At 40.9% G+C, this 19,522-nt stretch overlaps 1 protein-coding gene across 1 annotated transcript in view; it reads left to right on the top strand.

Moving 5' to 3' along the window:
• LOC129712715 (dynein axonemal heavy chain 11-like) overlaps window positions 1-19,522 on the top strand; it is a 286,248-nt gene that overhangs the window by 225,557 nt on the left and 41,169 nt on the right. Inside the window, exons 66-71 of the mRNA XM_055661378.1 lie at window positions 9,270-9,474; window positions 11,474-11,638; window positions 12,406-12,546; window positions 12,950-13,120; window positions 18,030-18,152; window positions 19,125-19,318. Of these exons, the coding sequence (XP_055517353.1) occupies window positions 9,270-9,474; window positions 11,474-11,638; window positions 12,406-12,546; window positions 12,950-13,120; window positions 18,030-18,152; window positions 19,125-19,318 (999 nt within the window). The remainder of the gene's footprint in view (window positions 1-9,269; window positions 9,475-11,473; window positions 11,639-12,405; window positions 12,547-12,949; window positions 13,121-18,029; window positions 18,153-19,124; window positions 19,319-19,522) is intronic.

Below are 19,522 nucleotides of genomic sequence, written 5' to 3'. Positions count from 1 at the left end.
AACAACCTTGGACATTAATGGTCATGCACAACAAATGATAGCAGTTAACCTTACCACTAAATGAGCTTATGCATCAACATAGTACATAGAGAAGGTAATGACATATTATAGCTACATTTCTCCTACATAATTAAATCTATAAATGACGGAACGCTGGAGTTTCTTGGGGACATCAAACCAGTCTTGATGAACCCAGTGTAATCATGATGCACACTTGTAACCTACTGAGTGATCTTGGCAAATAGGTGGTAATCAGTACCATACTCGTACACTGAACTTAATGGGTTATGTCTTGTAATGCTATTTACTTAGTTTAATAAAGAATATTATCAGATATTTCTGTATGTCATAGCCAAACTTATATTATCTGCGAGTCTATATCTAAGAGTCATAGAGTAATACAGTTGAAAATAGGCCCTTTGGCCCAACTTGCCCACACTGGCCAACAATGTCCCAGCTACACTAGTCCCACTTACCTGCGCATGGTTCATATCCTTCCAAACCTGTCCTATCCATGTACCTGTCATTGTTTCTTCAATTATGGGATAGTCCCAGCATCAACTACCTCCTCTGGCAACTTGTTCCATACCCCGACACCCTTTGTGTGAAAAAGTTACCTCTTGAATTCCTATTAAATCTTTTCCCCTTCACCATGAACCTATGTCCTCTGGTCCTCGATTCCCCAACTCTGGGCAAGAGACTCTGTGCATCTACCCGATCTATTCCTCAAGAAGCAGCAAGAATGCGTGATATTACCAAAACCATTCATGGTTCATCTTTGTGTAAGAAGGAACTGCAGATGCAGGTTTAAACCGAAGATGGACAGTAAAAGCTGGAGTAACTCAGCGGGACAGGCAGAATCTCTGGAGAGAAGGAATGATGACGTTTCGGGTCAAGACTGAAGAAGGGTCTCGACCTGAAATGTCACCCATTCCTTCGCTCCAGAGATGCTGCCTGTCCCGCTGAGTTACTCCAGCTTTTTGTGTCTATCATGGTTCATCTGTCTCTTTTCCATTTTTTATCCATGTTTTCAAAAACATCCATCTTCACACTGTTCTGTTTCCTTATCTGGCTTCCTCTCCCCTTTAACAAATCTCTCTGAACAAACTTCTGATCATGCTTTAAAATTAAGTGTTATTTTCGAATATATTAACTAATATTGACTTATGACAGTGAAATTTGGTTTAATATCAAACATCAGAGCACCTTTTGCTGTTTTGCTTCATTTAAGGAGCGTTACAAATGAATGAATGATCTAAGAAGGATCTGAGGGCAATTTGCTTGCACACAAAGAATTATTTCAACACAAGGAAGTTAAAAAATTGAAAGACAGTAAATTGAAAAGTTAGTTGTTTAGGGAACTCTTGGAATTTAATGGTGAAGCAATTGTTGTTAAGACCAATGATTAAATCCCTGCTCCTTAAACCTGATGGCTATTGGGATCTGCAGATGAGACAAGACTTTTGTTGGGAACCTTTGTATAACTGCAGTGTATGCTACAGTGGCCAACTCAAATGCCTCATCAAATATGGTGAAATTGTTTGGCAGCAATAGACATAATGAAGCTGAAAAATATGACCTGTTGACAGAACCCTATTTACCTAGCAGATGCACCCTGCTTCGAGGCTCTATTCGCCAGTTATCTGAGCAGACAAGGCAAATCCAACATTGAAGACCAACATTTGCACAATTCACCATCCTCTTTGGTGAAGGCACCCTAGATATACAGGAGCCCCTGAGTGCTGCCCTGGCCCAGTTCCAATGGTGTGTAGTAGATTGAGTCCTGACCTGGTGTTTCGCTTTTATTAAAGTGGAGAGACATCGAGGACAAAGATCAATCATACCTCAGCCAATACTTCTAGATCATTGAATTCTTCGGCATCAAAGCTACTGAACTCTTAACTGAACAAGAGAACCAGAAAGCTTGGGTATTGTAAATTTGAACATTTCACATGATGGCAAACATTACATGGATGTTTGTCAGTTTGGCACTTACCCATCATTGTAAAAGCCCTGTCCCACGGTACGAGTTCATTCCAAGAGCTCTCCTGAGTTTGCCCTGATTCGAACTCGGAGATTTACGGTAATGGCCACTCGTCGGTACTCGGGACTCTCGTGAACATTTTTCATCATGTTGAAAAATCTTCCCGTGCTTACCTGCCGTTAGCGAGTCTTCCCGAGTAGCTGCCCTTAGCGCTAAGAGACGTCGCCGAGCTCCAACGTACCTGCTATGTTCATTCTCCGTGCTTACCACGAGTTTGATTATTTTTTAACTCGGGAGAGCTCTTGGAATGAACTCATACTGTGGGACAGGGCTTTAACTCATCAGTCTGAAGAAGGGTCCCAACCCAAAACGTCACCTATCCATATTTTCCAGAGATGCTGCATGACCCGCTGAGTTACTCCAGCATTTAATGTTTTTTTTTTGTAAATCAGCATCTGTGATTCCTTGTTTCTACATTGTAACTCTGCTCTTTGTTATCTATTCTCTGTTGAACACAATTTTATTTCTCAGTTCCTAAGTGTGCAGAACATCTAAAGGAGTGTGCAGTAGTTGTTGCAGTGGCATGGCATGTGCAACAGTCAGGGAAGGTGCTGTGATGTCCACAGGCATTGCAATCCTCCAGTATTCTGTGGTAGTTTATGTCAATCACTGTGGCAATCTAGAGAGCAGTGGTGGTCTGGCAGTTTTGTACTGCTGTAACAATTGCCACACAATGCCAAGCTGCCATGCAGTCAGTGACATTTTGCCTATCAAATACTTTTGTGGCAGATCAGCATTGTTCCAGAAATGTTATACCGTCAGGCATTGTTTCTTCAGTATTGCAGCGGTCTAGTGGCATGCAGCACTTCAGTAATAAACCCCCTGTCATTGCAACCATTCAACAGTGTTGAGGCAGTCACTGTGGCATTTCTGCTTTGTTCCATGAATGTTGCATTTGCTTGAGTGTGTGTGGCAGACTAGGAGCCTGGCATTTTTTCGGCTGTTCAGAATTGTTGCTGAGATCCACTGTTGCGGCTATGCTGTAATAGCTGAGTAATGTGCAGCAGTTGTGGCAAACTGACAAAGTAGTTCAGCATATGGAGTGCATGCAGTGAGTGGCAGGAGATTAGGAGCAATGCAAGTGATTACAGTTCCTGGACAAAACCAAAGTCCACAACAGGAGAATCATGTATTCCAACACTGAAAATCAAATTCCTCACAGAGCTGGCTGTCACCAATGTCATGGATCCATTGTTCTGGTGTGCTTGATTCTTAATCAACATTCGGTTCCATTTGAATTGTAGTGCAGACAACATTAAATGACATGAATATTTTATTTCTTGTCTCTGGGGTCATCCGGCACACATTGCTGCGACATAGCAGACACTAACATGGATTGTGACCAGAATTGTCCTGTCTACTTTTGCGATTGACGCCAATTCACCTGGAAATGACCGCCAGTGCAATTTTGTCCGGGCTAAAAAGATTTTTGATTGCATTCCACTGAAAATGATAGTGCTGGGTGACCCAATTTCTGGATGTCTGTGTACTTTCAGAAATAAAATGCTGTCAAAATAGAATAGAAACATTGCAAATTGTACCATTTTGCTAAATGATAAATACACATACTTCCTGCTAAGTCTTTCACAAGCAGTTATTTATTAATCACAGTTAATTTGGCCTAAAAATATCACATTAAAACAGAACCAGTTGGCTACAAATATCTTAAACAAACAGAAATTAAAACCATTTAATGCTGAAACTGATTTCCAGTCTTGAATGTAATGTAAAAGAAATATGAAATTGTATTAACGTAATAAATATTTAGAAAGTACTTTGGACTGAAGGTACTTCTCCATTTTTACTTCTATTTTGTGAACACATGATGTATTTTATCTTGTGGTTACGTGTGTACAGTAAACCCTTGTTAAAATGGCTATAATGAACCATAGGGGTCAAGTCAAGTCAAGTTTATTTGTCACATACACATACAAGATGTGCAGTGAAATGAAAGTGGCAATGCTCGCGGACTTTTGTGCAAAAGACAAACAACAAAACAACCAAACAAATTATAAACACAATCATAACACACGTATTCTTTTACATAATAGGGGTGGGGGGAGTGGAGAATGTTGGCCATTATTGCCAATTGTCCACTATAGCTGAGTGAGAGTTTTTCCCCCATTGACAACACTCGGTGACATTGACCGGTGTTCATAATCCTGGAAACCCTTCACTGAGAGCCCAGTGGGACTTCCATCAGCACATGGAGAGCAGCAACTCTAGAAGGCCACCTTGTCCAACGCAGCTCGGGAATAGCAATATTGGTTGCCCCTGTTGCTGATTCCCGCATTCAGAGATTGAGATCAAAATGGGAGGCCTGGGGCATTGGGGTGGTGGTGTGAGAGGGTGAGGAAACCCTAAGTGAATTCCCACAACCAACTGTTCAGGGTGAAAGGACATCAATCCTAAACATTAACTCCATTTCTCCTTCCAAAGACACTAACCTGCTGAGTGTACCGTTCTTTTTAACTGCTTAAATTTTAATTTTGTTACTGCAAGCTTAAAATACTAAAGGCCATTTGTTACGTTGCTTATTAAAGTTAAGTGCCGATCAAAGCAATGTCTTGCCCATTTCAATTGTTTCTCAGTTTCAATAGCCTCCACAGTGTAACTAGCACCTTGTGTTCTTAAACAGTCACCTGCCATCTTTTGCTGCAATCACGTTTATGAAAGAAAGAAAAGTTAGAAATATGGCAGATAAAAAAAAAGTTGGTGTGGTCCAAGGAGCAGCTAATCAGTTTAATTGGGAATTAATAGTTTATGTTAAATATTAGGTTAAGTGAGGGATTACTTAAGGAAAAATGTCTTTTTAGATGAAGATTGAAGGGGAATTGGAATGCCAAAATGGAAGGAAAAGTGATTCCAGCATTGAAGGGAATGTGGATAGGGAAATGGAAAGGAATACAGGTCCAAATTTGTCAAAATATTTGAAGAGCTCCGGGTTGCAACATTTCAAGATGAGGTGCTAGGGATAATTAAGTGAATGATGGCACACATCCTGACAGTCCATCATTCATTACCCACTTATGTGTGTCAACCAGACAGGTTCAATGCACAACTCGATTTCTGCTGCAACCTTGCAGTGACTGGCAACCCCCGCACAAAGAACAGTGCTCATAATATTACCTTGCGTATTCATGCATTCATGGAGGAACCACTGAATTTCAGTACTGTTGTTACAAGGAGAGAACATAGGTTAGAAATTCTTTGAACCAGTTCCTAGTCTGCAACCAAAATTGCAGTGGAATGAACAGTATGTTCAAGTTCAAGTTCAAGTGAGTTTATTGTCATGTGTCCCTGATAGGACAATGAAATTCTTGCTTTGCTTCAGTACACAGAACATAGCAGGCATTTACTACAAAACAGATCAGTGTGTGCATATTCCGTAATATAAATATATATACACATTAATAAATAAAATTATAAAGTGCAAATAACAGATAATTGGTTATTAACTTAGTTGTTGCAGTCTTCAGGCTCCTGTACCTTCTACCTGAAGGTAGCAGGGAGATGAGTGTGTGGCCAGGATGTTGTGGGTCTTTGATGATAATGCCAGCCTTTCTGAGGCAGCGACTGCGATAAATCCCCTCGATGGAAGGGAGGTCAGAGCCAATGATGGACTGGGCAGTGTTTACTACTTTTTGTAGTCTTTTCTTCTCCAGGGTGCTCAGGTTGCCGAACCAAGCCACAATTCAACCGATCAGCATGCTCTCTACTGTGCACCTGTAGAAGTTAGAGAGAGTTGACAAACCGACTCTCCTCAGGAGGTAATCTTCTCAGGAAGTAGAGGCACTGATGAGCTTTCTTGATAATTGCATTAGTGTTCTCGGACCAGGAAAGATCTTCAGAGATGTGCACGCCCAGGAATTTGAAGCTCTTGACCCTTTCAACCATCGACCCGTTGATATAAACAAGGCTGTGGGTCCCCATCCTACTCCTTCCAAAGTCCACAATCAGTTCCTTTGTTTTGCTGGTGTTGAGGGCCAGGTTATTGCGCTGGCACCATATGGACAGTTGCTTGATCTCTCTTCTATACTCTGACTCATTCCCATCAGTGATACGTCCCACAACAGTGGTGTCGTTAGCGAACTTGATGATGGAGTTCGCAATGTGACCGGCTACGCAGTCATGAGTATAGAGTGAGTACAGCAGGGGCTGAGCATGCAGCCTTGAGATGCTCCCATGCTGATTGTTATCGAGGCTGACACATTTCCACCAATATGAACAGACTATGGTCTGTGGATGAGGAAGTCGAGGATCCAATTGCAGAGGGATGCGCAGAGACCCAGTTCTGCGAGTTTGGTAACCAGCTTGGAGGGGATGATTGTGTTAAATGCCGAGCTGTAATCGATGAATAACAGCCTAACATATGAGTTTCTTCTTTGTTCAGCGTATTCTTGGTTGCCTCCACAGTTCTGGTGAATCCATGGCAAGACAGCAAAAGATGCTCTGAGAATGTTTAGGATCAGAATATTGTAGTGTTTTTCTTTCTTGCTTCATCTTTCACATTGTCATTGTGTTTGCCCCAGTTACTACCATTGCTGTATTGTACCTTTTCTCTAATTAGTAATAGCTGCAGAGATGTTGGTGATGGATTTTGCACAGGAATTGAACTTCAATAATAATTAGAGTGTTGTAGAGTGTGAAGTAATGAGCACCAATTATTCCTTTCATGTCTTACAGTTCCCTTTGGCCCAATCCATCAATAAAGACTTCAATTTGTTTTAGTAATGGTCCATGAATGGTGCAATAATTCTGTTTTGAGAAGAAGCGCAGATTAACATCTCTTATCGGGTCTACTTGATATTGTAGTGGCTAATCCCACTTAATTTCAGAGAGTCTTAAATCCTGTACAGAGAGATTATTTCTATGTGTATAATATGGCCAATCATAATGGAATCAAAAGGTGAATAAATTACATGCAATTATCTGACATTTGGCCTCCTGCACCAAGTATTCATGACACTGAACGCATTTAGTCCTGAAGTGAGTTGCCTTTGCAAGAACCATGAAAAGTGGGGGAAAAGGTATATATAAAAGGTCTTGAGAGGAAATTAATGCAAGGCTGGTAAGTAAATTGGTAGTGCATGTTTTAAAAAAAAGTTAAAATTCCACTTTTTTAAAGTATAGGGACTTAAGAGGAACTGGATATGTTGTAAAATAAGAAGTAAACATAACAAAGGGAAGGCAGGATAGAGCAGTTAGCTTCAGGTGAAGAGTTGCCGTGTCTCGGGTCTGATGAGGTAGATTAATCACCATAATTCTTGGATATTTAACTTTCCATTTTTATCTTGTAATAAGTGTATTGGTTTAAAGATTGGAGTCTTTAGACTGCAAATACATTTTTGTGGTTAATTTCAGAGTTTAACATATAACCATACTTCAGAATTTCCACTTATCTGCTTAGGAATTGCCCAGAATTGAGTAGAAATGTGTATGTAAATGTAAGGCAATATTAATAACTCACCACGAGGAAGCACATGGATGAAGTCTGTAAATCTAGAGTGCATTTTTTGCCTGTTTCCTGCTCTGATTCCAACTACTGTCATTTCTGACAACAGGAAGATTCCGGTTTCAAAGCACAAACACGTGAACTCTGTGCAGAGCAAGCAAGGGACATTTACACCCTGAATGCAATGCACAAAATAAAACAAGTTTGTTTTCTGGTGAGACAGAAAGATTGCACAGAAAGATACCAAATAGCTATCTCCCCTTTATTTTTCTGCTTTCTACCTCTTCTTTTCTTTTTATTCTCTTTCTTTTCTCACTTTCTTTTTCCCATTTTCTGATATCACACACTTCTCTATTTCTTTTCTATTCTCTTTCTGTCTCCTTTTTATTGTTAAAATAAAAGAAAATAAGAAGCTGTACATTATCTGTAACATGTCAATATATACTAGGTACCTATGGTACCATGTTATTGTACTTCTAATTAAAAAAATTAAATTAAAAAAAAAAAAAAAGAAAGAACGATTGCACCTCCCTAGCCCTGAGTATAGGAGCAGGGAGGTTCTACTGCAGTTGTACAGGGTCTTGGTGAGACCACACCTGGAGTATTGGGTACAGTTTTCGTCTCCTTATCTGAGGAAAGACATTCTTGCCATAGTGGGAGTACAGAGAAGGTTCACCAGACTGATTCCTGGGATGTCAGGACTTTCATATGAAGAAAGACTGGATAGACTCGGCTTGTACTCGCTAGAATTCAGAAGATTGAGGGGGTTCTTATAGAAACTTACAAAATTCTTAAGGGGTTGGACAGGCTAGATGCAGGAAGATTATTCCCGATGTTGGGGAAGTCCAGAACTAGGGGTCACAGTTTAAGGATAAGGGGAAATCTTTTAGGACCAAGATGAGAAAATCATTTTTTACACAGAGAGTGGTGAATCTGTGGAATTTTCTGCCACAGAAGGTGGTTGAGGCCAGTTCGTTGGCTATATTTAAGAGGGAGTTAGATGTGGCCCTTGTGGCTAAAGGGATCAGGGGGTATGGAGAGAAGGCAGGGATGGGATACTGAGTTGGATGATCAGGCATGATCATATTGAATGGCGGTGCAGGCTCGAAGGGCCGAATGGCCTACTCCTGCACCTATTTTCTATGATTCTATGAAATGTTTTGGCCATGCTCGCCCCATCTGAGTAACTCTCCTGTAAAATCACCTCTATTAGCTAGCTCAAAAAAAGAAACAATTGATTTCCTGCCTGTCACAAACCAATGCTGACCAAGGCTCACCATTCAAATAGCAGAACATAAGGTCTGAGGCGCACTTGTTCTCTGCTTGTAATTAAAATTGGATCTTGCAGTATATTTTAGAAGTGGTGACAGTAAGTATTGTTAATGTGGGATTGAATTTGCACAGGATATTCTATCTAGCTCTAAGTGTTATAAACGAGAATTGGCTTGAGAATGAAATGCAATATTAAATAATTAGAAAATAAATGTTTTGTGTCGCAATGAACAAAAATATAAGCCTGTTCCCACCACTGGCAGTTCATACCATTCCTCCTCTATAAATGGTACTTTGGAAATGAGGCGTGTTTGTAAAAATAGCATAGCTTTCACACTAAAGGTCTATTCAGACCAAATATTAACACGATTAAAATAATATTATAATGAGAAATGGTAAGGACTCTACTTTTCCGCTATGCTTAACTTCACAAAGTAAAGAACAGGTTAAAAGTCCTGCATTATACATGAAGATCTAAAACAAACTTTTACTTCTCAGATACATTAAGATTGGTGACAAAGAGTGTGATTTCAATAGCTGTTTCCGACTAATTCTTCACACAAAGTTGGCCAACCCTCATTACAAGCCTGAGATGCAGGCTCAGACAACACTCATCAATTTTACTGTCACAAGGGATGGGCTTGAAGATCAGCTGCTGGCTGAAGTGGTCAACATAGAAAGGCCGGATCTGGAGCACTTGAAGGTACCTTCCTTGAGATGTACTCTCCCACGATGAGACGGGAATAACATAAATCATATTAGGGACAACTGTGAAAGACTTTCCTGTTCCTTTGCATGCTTTTTCTTCTTTCTTGCAACAGTCTAAATTACTTAATGTGATTAATGACTTCAAACGACCTTGCCCATCGGTTACCAAATTGTCCTTCAGACAATAGCACTTGGTTGGTAATTTTCAAGGGCGAGAGGGAAAGAGCAAAGTAAAAGTGGTGACATTTTAACCTGTGTGTAGCTACCAGCATAAATATATATACATTCACATTGTTTCTGGAGATCTATAATCTTTACATATCAGGTAATGCATTATGTATGAGGTGATGCTTTTTGGTAAATTAAACCTGGGCCGTGTAAGCACAGTAAATGGTAGGACCCTGGAGAATATTGTGGAACAAACAGACCTAGGGGTACAGGTACACAGCTCCATTAAGGTGATGACATGAGCAGCCAAGGTGGTTAAAAAAAAGGTATTTGGCGATCAGCAGCTCTGCCAGCTGTATACAAATCATTTCAGGCCTGCTTTTACCAAAGCCTGCCTGTAAATTTATTGGGCAAGTCATTAAAACGCCAGATCAAAAACTTGCACTGCTTTTGCACTTAACTACCTTTTTCATCCAATTAAGATGCCAATCCTCAAAATGTTACAACTGCCAAAAGGTATGAACTTGATAGCCATGACGTAACAGCATAAATTGTCATTGTATAAGGTCACAACACGAGCAGGAGATTTCAATGCAAGTGACAATTTTTTAAATCCCAGCAGCAGTGTAGAACTCAGAGTAGTTCATTTTCATACAGACATGAAAGTAACAGAGTGGCCTGTACTGGTGGTTTGTACTCTGCACCCTCTGCAGCAAGCAGTGTTAAACTGTATCCTTCACAATGCACCAATTCCTGATGCAGCATTTCGCTGCTTTCACCGACACAGTAAAGCTAAGGGAAACAGGCCCAAGAAGGTAGCAAAACCATGCAAAACATCTGTGAAAGTGTACATTTTTCTTCAAAGAGGATATTGATCATAATTTTGGATGGGATTGATTTAAATTGGTAGTAGATGTTTGGGGATGATTTAAATAAAAAATCCCAGATTCTCTGTGCAGAGAAGTTCAGCTCTGCATTCTTAACGTAAACAACGTCCTAATTAATAATGTTTAAGAGGGAACTGCAGATGCTGGAGAATCGAAGGTTACACAAAAAAGCTGGAGAAACTCAGCGGGTGCAGCAGCATCTATGGAGCGAAGGAAATAGGCAACGTTTCGGGCCGAAACCCTTCCTAATTAATAACTTTGACTACCAATTTGTCATTTTGATTCCATTCTGGAGCAGGCCACCTCCTCAGTAAGAAGGCCTTGGTTAGTGGTTTGGGATCCAATCTCTGTGCTATGGTGGAATTGTGGGGAGTGATTGGATATGTGAGGGTTTTCAATCCATGATCGTGAGGTTCTCTGGGTGAAGGAATGTTGATTTAGCAGTCAGAAGGTAGCTTGCTGCGCTGGGAGATATACTTTTATTTATTTACATGGATGATCTGCATTTTCTGCAGAGCTGTCCTCCCTTTTGAACTATCAGTTTTCTAGATGCAAGAACAGGTTGAATCTGTGGAGCCAGCTTCAATATTACAAAACTGATTCCTGGAAGTAGGTTGTCTGCCTGCAACCTCTTGAAAAGGGAATAAATAAGGGAAGGTTTAGGACTTTAAATTCTCACCCAATATTAATCCGACTATTTTGGGGATTAAATTTACCTTATGGTGTTAATCCTTGACAAAAGCACTGTTAGTTGTGTTATCAACAATTTGCATCAAAATTCTCCATCAATACTGCAAAAACTTCAAATAAAGCTTCATCCTTAATATTAGCTTAATTCAAACAGAAAATATTGGGAACGATAATATATGTTTTAAAAGAATGTCGGGTGATGATAAATTCCTTCGTTTCTATGCACTGAGCATTCTGATTTCTGCACAGTCAAACTTAACAAAGCACCAGAATCATTTTAAGATTGAGCTGAAACGGCTTGAGGACGAGCTCCTTATGCATTTGTCTGCGGCTGAGGGCAACTTCCTAGGTGATACTGACCTGGTGGAGAAACTGGAGTCAACGAAGCTAACTGCAGCAGAAATTGAGCAGAAGGTAGGTTAATGAATGATATTGTTTCATTACTAATATTGGAGGGATCTATCATATTTCAGAATTTGCATTCTTAATCATAAGGTACCATCCGCTCAAGTTCAGTTGATAGATGATCAGATAAGGATCAATTGTTGTAATGACTGTTCCTCACTGGATCATGCTAGTTTGGCAACCTTCAAATATCTGTTTTAATTCAGGTATAAAGGAACGTGTAAGTTTGTGGATTTCAGCAGGGGATGGAAACATGTGTAGATAAATTAATCTTGCTTGCTAATGCAAATCAACCAGCAGTAAAATCTGTGAAAATGTTCATCAACAAAGAGCTTTCCAGCATTGATAAAGTCCAAAAGCATATTTGCCCAAAGATTCATATTTGTGGCTGATAGCATCACTGGGGATGCATTTGGTGCTCTACTGAAACAGAGTCCAGAAGCCCAGTGAAGAGCCCTACTCAATTGAGTAGCATTTAATCATTATTCTAACTTAGTTAACAGGGTTAAGTGCTGCCTTTCTAGACCATTCTAACTTTCCAAAATATTTGCATTGAGAAGAGTTCTTATGACCAGGAAAGCTACAGCAATGCAGGGAGTTTTGCAAAGGAAATTCCAGAGGAATATAGCATTTGATTTAGGAGAGAGATTTCTCCTAATTTACCAATATTTAATTCAAAATCCTCAACAAACGTTGTCGCTGAAGCAAGTGCCACCGAAACATGAGAAACATAATGTGGAAATGCTTATATTAGCTTTGGTGTATACCTCGTGCAGGTGAATGAAGCAAAGGAGAATGAGCTGAAGATCAATGAGGCACGTGAACGCTATCGGCCAGCGGCAGCAAGAGCTTCTCTTCTTTATTTCATCATCAATGATCTTAGGAAAATGAACCCTATTTACCAATTCTCACTCAAGGTATTAAATTACATTCACAAAAACTAGTATTCTCTTCTCAGTGGGTTGGAAAGCAATTGCTTGTAATTTTATACATGCATAGAAATGCACAATCTTAAAATCAGCTCTTAGAGTTTAATAATTATTTTTCTTACTGGGAAGCAGTGGTGATGCATGACATAATCTGGTTAAAAGATCAGTAGAATAATTTTGTGTTGTATTAAGCACCGAAAAATAAAGAATGAAATTTCAAAAATTATAATCTCACGAGATTTGACTGTCAAGGAAAAATGGCATGTTAATCACAAGCCACTCACACGAGAACATTGGAGGGAATAACAGGGCAAGCAGATCTCTGATGTGTCAGATATAATGGCAGCTATTGCAATTCCATTGCATCATTGACTTCTTTTATTTTCTTTAGGCTTTTAACATTGTATTTCATAAAGCTATTGAAAGGACAGAACAATCAGAGGATCTGAAGGAGCGAGTCGCAAACCTCACTGACTGCATCACATACTCTGTGTTACTCTATACTAGCAGAGGACTGTTTGAAAAGGACAAAGTGGTATTTCTTTCTCACACAACCTTCCAGGTGTGTATACATTTTTCAGTGCATGCCACTTCCACTGTTTCAACCATTCCAAGTATTCTACTGCTTATTTTAAATCTATTTTATAAGAATATTCTCTCAATTCAATATTCCAATATTTAAATAACTTTAAGGTTACATTCAAAAGCCTGCAACATAAGCACACTAATCGTGGATGCAATAAGCACACAACAATGCAGTGTAATGTGGGCAGCATGTCAACCTGTGTGCTGCCTGTAAATCATAGTGATTACAGACTCCAGATAGCACAAACACCCTCGGTAATATAGGAGCAGGTGGGACTATGTGGACATCATCTAGACTCATTGGTAGCCAAAAAGCATCCAGTGCTTCTACAGATCAAAATTTCACGCTGTATATCTCAGGACCGCATTAGAACAATTCATCCAGTTTAAATTTAAGTTTGCACATTAAATATTGATGTTATGTTTTACCCCATTCCGTATGGTTTAGTGATAATGAAACAAGATTAAATGAAGTTTTGTTAAGGTTGCACCATCATGGAATTGATAGAACCATTATGGCAGAAGAGGCCGTTTATCTTTCAATTTGTTCAATTCTATTCCTTTGTTACTGTGTTTACACATGAGTGCCTATAAAGTTCTTTTTTGAAATTCCCAATTGGAGCTGTTGGAAAATGTGAGGTTGTGCATTTCATGTGGGAGGCATCAAAAGGCAATCTACTGTCTCAATGGATGGAGATGGCAAATGTGTGGAGCACTGAGGGATCTAGATATTCTTGTGCATGAAACAAGGGTGCAACAAGTAGTTAAAAAGCAAGTTATTATTTTCCTTTAATGCTAAGTGGTTGTAGTTTAAAAATGGAGAAGTATTGTTATCATTGGACCTGGTGTTGATGACGAAGTACCAAGTACAATTTTGTTCCCCTAATGTAAGAAAGGATAAACTAGTAAAGGGCCTGTCCCACTTAGGCGATTTTTTAGGCGACTGCCGGCGACTAGGCAGTCGGCACAATGTCACCAGGATGTCGCCTGTATGGTCGTGAGTAGTCTCCTCAGTCGCCCAAAGAGTCGTAGCATTTTTCTGGTCGCCGCAGGATTTTGAAATGTTCAAAGCTTTTCGGCGGCCATGGGCTTGTCGCAGCTTGTCTTCTCCTGTCGGTACTGTCGTAGGTTGTCGCCAGGTTGTCGTCAAGAGAGGTCAAGTAGCGACTTTCGAAAAACACGTGATCAGGTAAAAATAAAGCGCGTGAACTTCCTGATTTTTTTGTTGGAGACCTTAAGCATTTTAAAATGGCTCCAAGGAGAAGGAAAAGCAACCTCTTTTCATATATTTTGATCAATAAGACAAACACGAATACAAGCGTTGCACTGCATTGAGAAAATTAAAATCTTTTGGGAGGATGTGGGTGGCCCTGAAAATTGCCTTTTCTTGTGGTCTCTTGTGGGCTCTCTTCCTGGAGAGGTGGATTTCTGTTTGTGGTGTGGGCTGTTTGCTGCTGGTCTTCAGATCATGTCGTTCTGCCATGGTACACTGCCGAGTTCGGAGGTGTAGTAGTGCAGAAATGGTCTCTCTGGTCCTTGGCTCTCTTGTTGCAGGTGTTTCCTGGAAATCTCTCCAGTGCCACCATCGATGCAGCCTGTCCTACAGTTCTTCATGAGCCTGGAGTGATGTTACCTGTCTGATTGTCCACTCGGTCACCCTCCACCATGGCTGCTGTTGCTGCTCTTCTGGTACGGATCAGGTGGTGGAGGACACATGCTGCATAGACAATAGTCTCTACATTCTTGGGCTCCTGCTCCATCAGCGAGCAAGCATCTGAATCTGCTGGCGAGGATGCCCAAGGCGTTTTCCATGACCCTACTAGCCCTGGACAGCCTGTAGTTGAAGATCCTCTGCTTCCTTGACATCTGCCTGTGAGGGTATGGCTTCATCATCCATGACCTGAGTGGGAAGGTGTCATCACCACCCAGTGTGTAGGGGATGTCAGGGTTGCCTTTTCCTGGCAGAGGTTCTGGATCAGGAAAGCCTGCTCTTCCTTCTTCCAGTGCTTGCCCAAGGGAGATCTCTCTCCAGATCCCACCATCTGTGGCACTGCCAGGTGTGCCCACATCCACAAACTGGAAGTTGCAGTTTGCATCCACCACAGCTATGAGTATGATGAAATGGAACTTCCTGGAGTTAAAGTACATAGAACCTCCCTTGGGTGGGCACCTGATGGTCACATGCTTGCCGTCCACTGCCCCACAAGTGTGCAGGAAGTTCCATCTAATTTCATAGCCCTGCGCCACTCTCTTCCACTCATCTGGTGTACTAGGGCAGTCCATGACTTCATCTTCATAAGCATTGATGATGGCCTCACAGGTGTCTCGGACAACCTTGCTGATGGTGTTGTGGGCCACAAAACTTTGTAGGAGAGGCTCTTGTAGTAGTCTCCTAATGCCAGGTAGCGGAGGGTGAAGGCTAGGCGCAGGCCTGGTTCCAGTGGCTTCCTCATGAAGGTCTCCTTTTTCTCCAGGAGACGGCCCACCCGTGTCTTCAGCTCCTGAAACAGCTCAGGGGGGTCTAGTGAAGTTTCTGAAGGCAGCCTCATCTTTGTGCTGGAGCTCAGTCATCAGGTTTTCATACTGGCCCAACCTGTGTCTCTTCAGGGACAAGGCCTTCAACCACACTGACCTCTTCTTGGGCTTCTTCTTCACCATTCTTCTTGTCCTTCTGTCTTGTAGATCTTTAAGCAAGAGGGCTGCTGTAAGCAGCAGGGCTTCTTCTTCTTGTCATAAGAGCAATGCCCTCTGATGTTGCTCCACGGTAGTCATGATGCAGAATGGTTCGAAACCGCACTCTACAACCCATTTTATAGGAAAACTGGGTGATTCCATTGTTTTAGAGGCCAAAATGATGTCACATGTCTTCAGTTCTCCTCAGTTGTCGTCGACAGGGTCGTAGCTTGTCACGGGTGGACGTAGGTTATCATAGGTGTTGTTGTAGGTTGTTGTAGGTGTAGTCGTAGGTGGACATCCTAAATCACGATGACTGGTTGTTGGAAGCTTGACGTCGGTTGTTATAGACACTAGGTGCAGGAGCAGGCCTTTTGGCCCCTTCGAGCCAGCACCGCCATTCAATGTGATCATGGCTGATCATCCCCAATCAGTACTCCGTTCCTGCCTTCTCCCCATATCCCCTGACTCCGCTATTTTTAAGAGCCCTATCTAGCTCTCTCTTGAAAGCATCCAGAGAACCTGCCTCCACTGCCCTCTGAGGCAGAGAATTCCACAGACTCACCACTCTCTCCGTTCTAAATGGCTTACTCCTTATTCTTATACTGTGGCCCCTGGTTCTGGACTCCCCCAACATCGGGAACATGTTTCCTGCCTCTAGTGTGCCCAACAATCTTATATGTTTGTCTTAACAATCTTATATGTTTCAATGAAATCCCCTCGCATCCTTCTAAACTCCAGAGTGTAGAAGCCCAGCTGCTCCATTCTCTCAGTATATGACAGTCCCGCCATCCTGGGAATTAACCATGTAAACCTACGCTGCACTCAATAGCAAGAATGACCTTCCTCAAATTAGGGGACCAAAACTGCACACAATACTGGTCTCACTAGGGCTCTGTACAACTGCAGAAGGACTTCTTTGCTCCTATATTAGATTCCTCTTGTTATAAAGGCCAACATGCCATTCACTTTCTTCACTGCCTGCTGTACCTGCATGCTTACTTTCATAGACTGATGTACAAGGACCCCCAGATCCCGTTGTACTTCTCCTTTTCCCAACTTGACGCCATTTAGATAGTAATCTGCCTTCCTGTTTTTGCTACCAAAGTGAATAACCTCACATTTATCCGCATTAAACTTCATCTGCCATGCATCTGCCCACTCCCCCAACCTGTCCAAGTCACCCTGCATTCCCATAGCATCCTCCTCACAGTTCACACTGCCACCCAGCTTTGTGTCATCTGCAAATTTGCTAATGTTACTTTGAATCCCTACATCCAAATCATTGATGTATATTGTAAATAGCTGCGGTCCCAGCACCGAGCCTTGCGGTACCCCACTAGTCACTGCCTGCTATTCTGAAAGGGACCCGTTAATCCATACTCTTTGTTTCCTGTCTGCCAACCACTTCTCTATCCATGTCAGCACTCTACCCCCAATACCATATGCCCTAATTTTGCCCACTAATCAGCTCTGTGGGACCTTATCAAATGTTGTAGCTTGTCGTAGACATTGTGATAGTGGGTTCCAGTTGCTGGTTTTCAGCAATCTGCTACGACTACGTAGGGGGTTCCAGTCGCCGGCAGTCGCCAGAAAAATCACCTAAGTGGGACAGGCCCTTCTAAAATCTTTAGAATTGGGATGATTGAGGGATGTAACATACAGGTTCCTAAGGGGGCATGATAGTTCAATGTGGAGGTGCTTCCACCAGTGTGAGAGTCTAGAACAAGGGGACATAATTGTAAGATAGAGGATGGTCATCTAAAGCTGAGGTGCATAGGAATTACTTCTTGCAGAAGGTGACAAATCTGTAGAGTTTGCTACCCTGGAAGGTGTATAGACTAAATCATCGGATGTATTTAAAGGAGATGCAGTTCCATTTTTGAAAGATCAGAGAATTGAGGACAATGTGGAACTGGCATGGAAGAAGAGTTAAGGCCTGGGGTAATTCAATCATGAACATAATGAATGGTGAGGTGAGCCTATGGTGTATTCATCCTATTTATATATGCTCTTTTTCTATCATTACAAGTTGTTAGTTCCAGATGATGACCACTTTACATAGCAAAAGTTCTGATATCCTATTGAAAACATAGATATCAGATCAAGTGAGGACTTGTGAAGTCTTAAGAAGCTTAAAAGACATTCTTGCGCGTATAACATAAGAATAAAGCAATGCCAAAAGTAATATATATTTTTCTTTAATTTGCCAGATTCTATTGATGAACAATGAATTAGATCTGGAGGAACTGGACTTTTTCCTGAGATTCACAATTGAGCAAACATTCAAGAGTCCTGTAGATTTTCTCTCCACTCAGTCTTGGAGTGCCATCAAGGTAGTATTGAACTAGTTTCTACCCATATCTCAGAGGACCTTCCCAAAGAACTATAAACAATAAAAATGCTATTGCTTATTGCAATAGAACTCGTTTCAACATCTGATCAGTGTGTTAGAAGGAACTGCAGATGCAGGAACTGAAGAATGGTCTTGACCCGAAACGTCATCCATTCCTTCTCTCCAGAGATGCTGCCTGTCCTGCTGAGTTACTCCAGATTTTTGTGTCTATATCAACATGTGATCAGATAGTTTGACATTAATATTACTTTATCGTGGTCTTGGCTCAAACATTAAAGTATTTTACAGATCTTTCTTCATAATTTCTGACTGACAAATATCAACCCACCAATGCTCAGATCTGAGTAGGTAATATAGGTACATTTCTCACATTAAAAAAAATTCTTGATGAATTGCCAATTAATAGAAGGATTTGGCTGTGCTGAATAATAAGATTGGTATAGATGTATACACCTACCTACTCATCTTCCCATACAATTGTAGGAAATGCTACTCCTGCCTCTCTATCCTCTTCCTTTCCACTGCCCAGTAATTGAAATAATTACACTAATCACTTTACAAGTAATGATTCACGTATAACTCTTCAGTTTAGTATGCTCTATCTATTCAATACTAACGAAGCAGTCCTCTCTATAGCTGTGGAACCCAAATGCACATTAGGTGACCACTTTGCAGAACATTCTGTCTGGCTCTAAACATTCATTTGGCTGTTACTTTAATAATCACTCACAGTTTCACTCTCAGTCTGGCCAGCATCCTACTGTAATCAAATGAAGTCATATCCAACTTGAGAAACAATATCATTCTATTGGTACTTAATGACATCATCCAAATTCATACTACATATTTATGATGAGGATGCCAATTGCACTTTCTGTGCACCTGTCTGTACTGTTTCTTATCTGGTGTGATACCTCTATGAATTAAAATATGTACTTTTGAATGTTTTTAGACTATGTCCATGATGGACGAGTTCCGAGGGTTAGACAGAGACATTGAAGGCTCGGCCAAACGCTGGAAGAAGTTTGTTGAATCTGAATGCCCTGAGAAGGAGAAATTTCCACAGGAATGGAAAAAGAAGAGTTCCCTTCAAAAACTTATTATGCTCAGGGCTTTGCGGCCTGACAGGATGACATATGCAGTGAGGTAATTGCATCAAATTAAGCTTTTCACTATATTTACAAGCAAATTGTGAAAATTGTTTTGTATATAGTTATCGATGCCAAGATTAAAATAAAATATCCAAGATATTTAATGCTGATATTTAACTTATTTCTCACTCTTTTTGTCATATGTATGAATTTCCAAGTTTTGATTGCGTCTTATTTGGATTTTAGTTACGTATTGACT

Source organism: Leucoraja erinacea, chromosome 2, assembly GCF_028641065.1.
Source record: "Leucoraja erinacea ecotype New England chromosome 2, Leri_hhj_1, whole genome shotgun sequence".
Classification (NCBI taxonomy): domain Eukaryota; kingdom Metazoa; phylum Chordata; class Chondrichthyes; order Rajiformes; family Rajidae; genus Leucoraja; species Leucoraja erinaceus.
The sequence above is the reverse complement of the archived record's forward strand: the minus strand, read 5'-3'. Positions and strand labels throughout refer to the sequence as shown.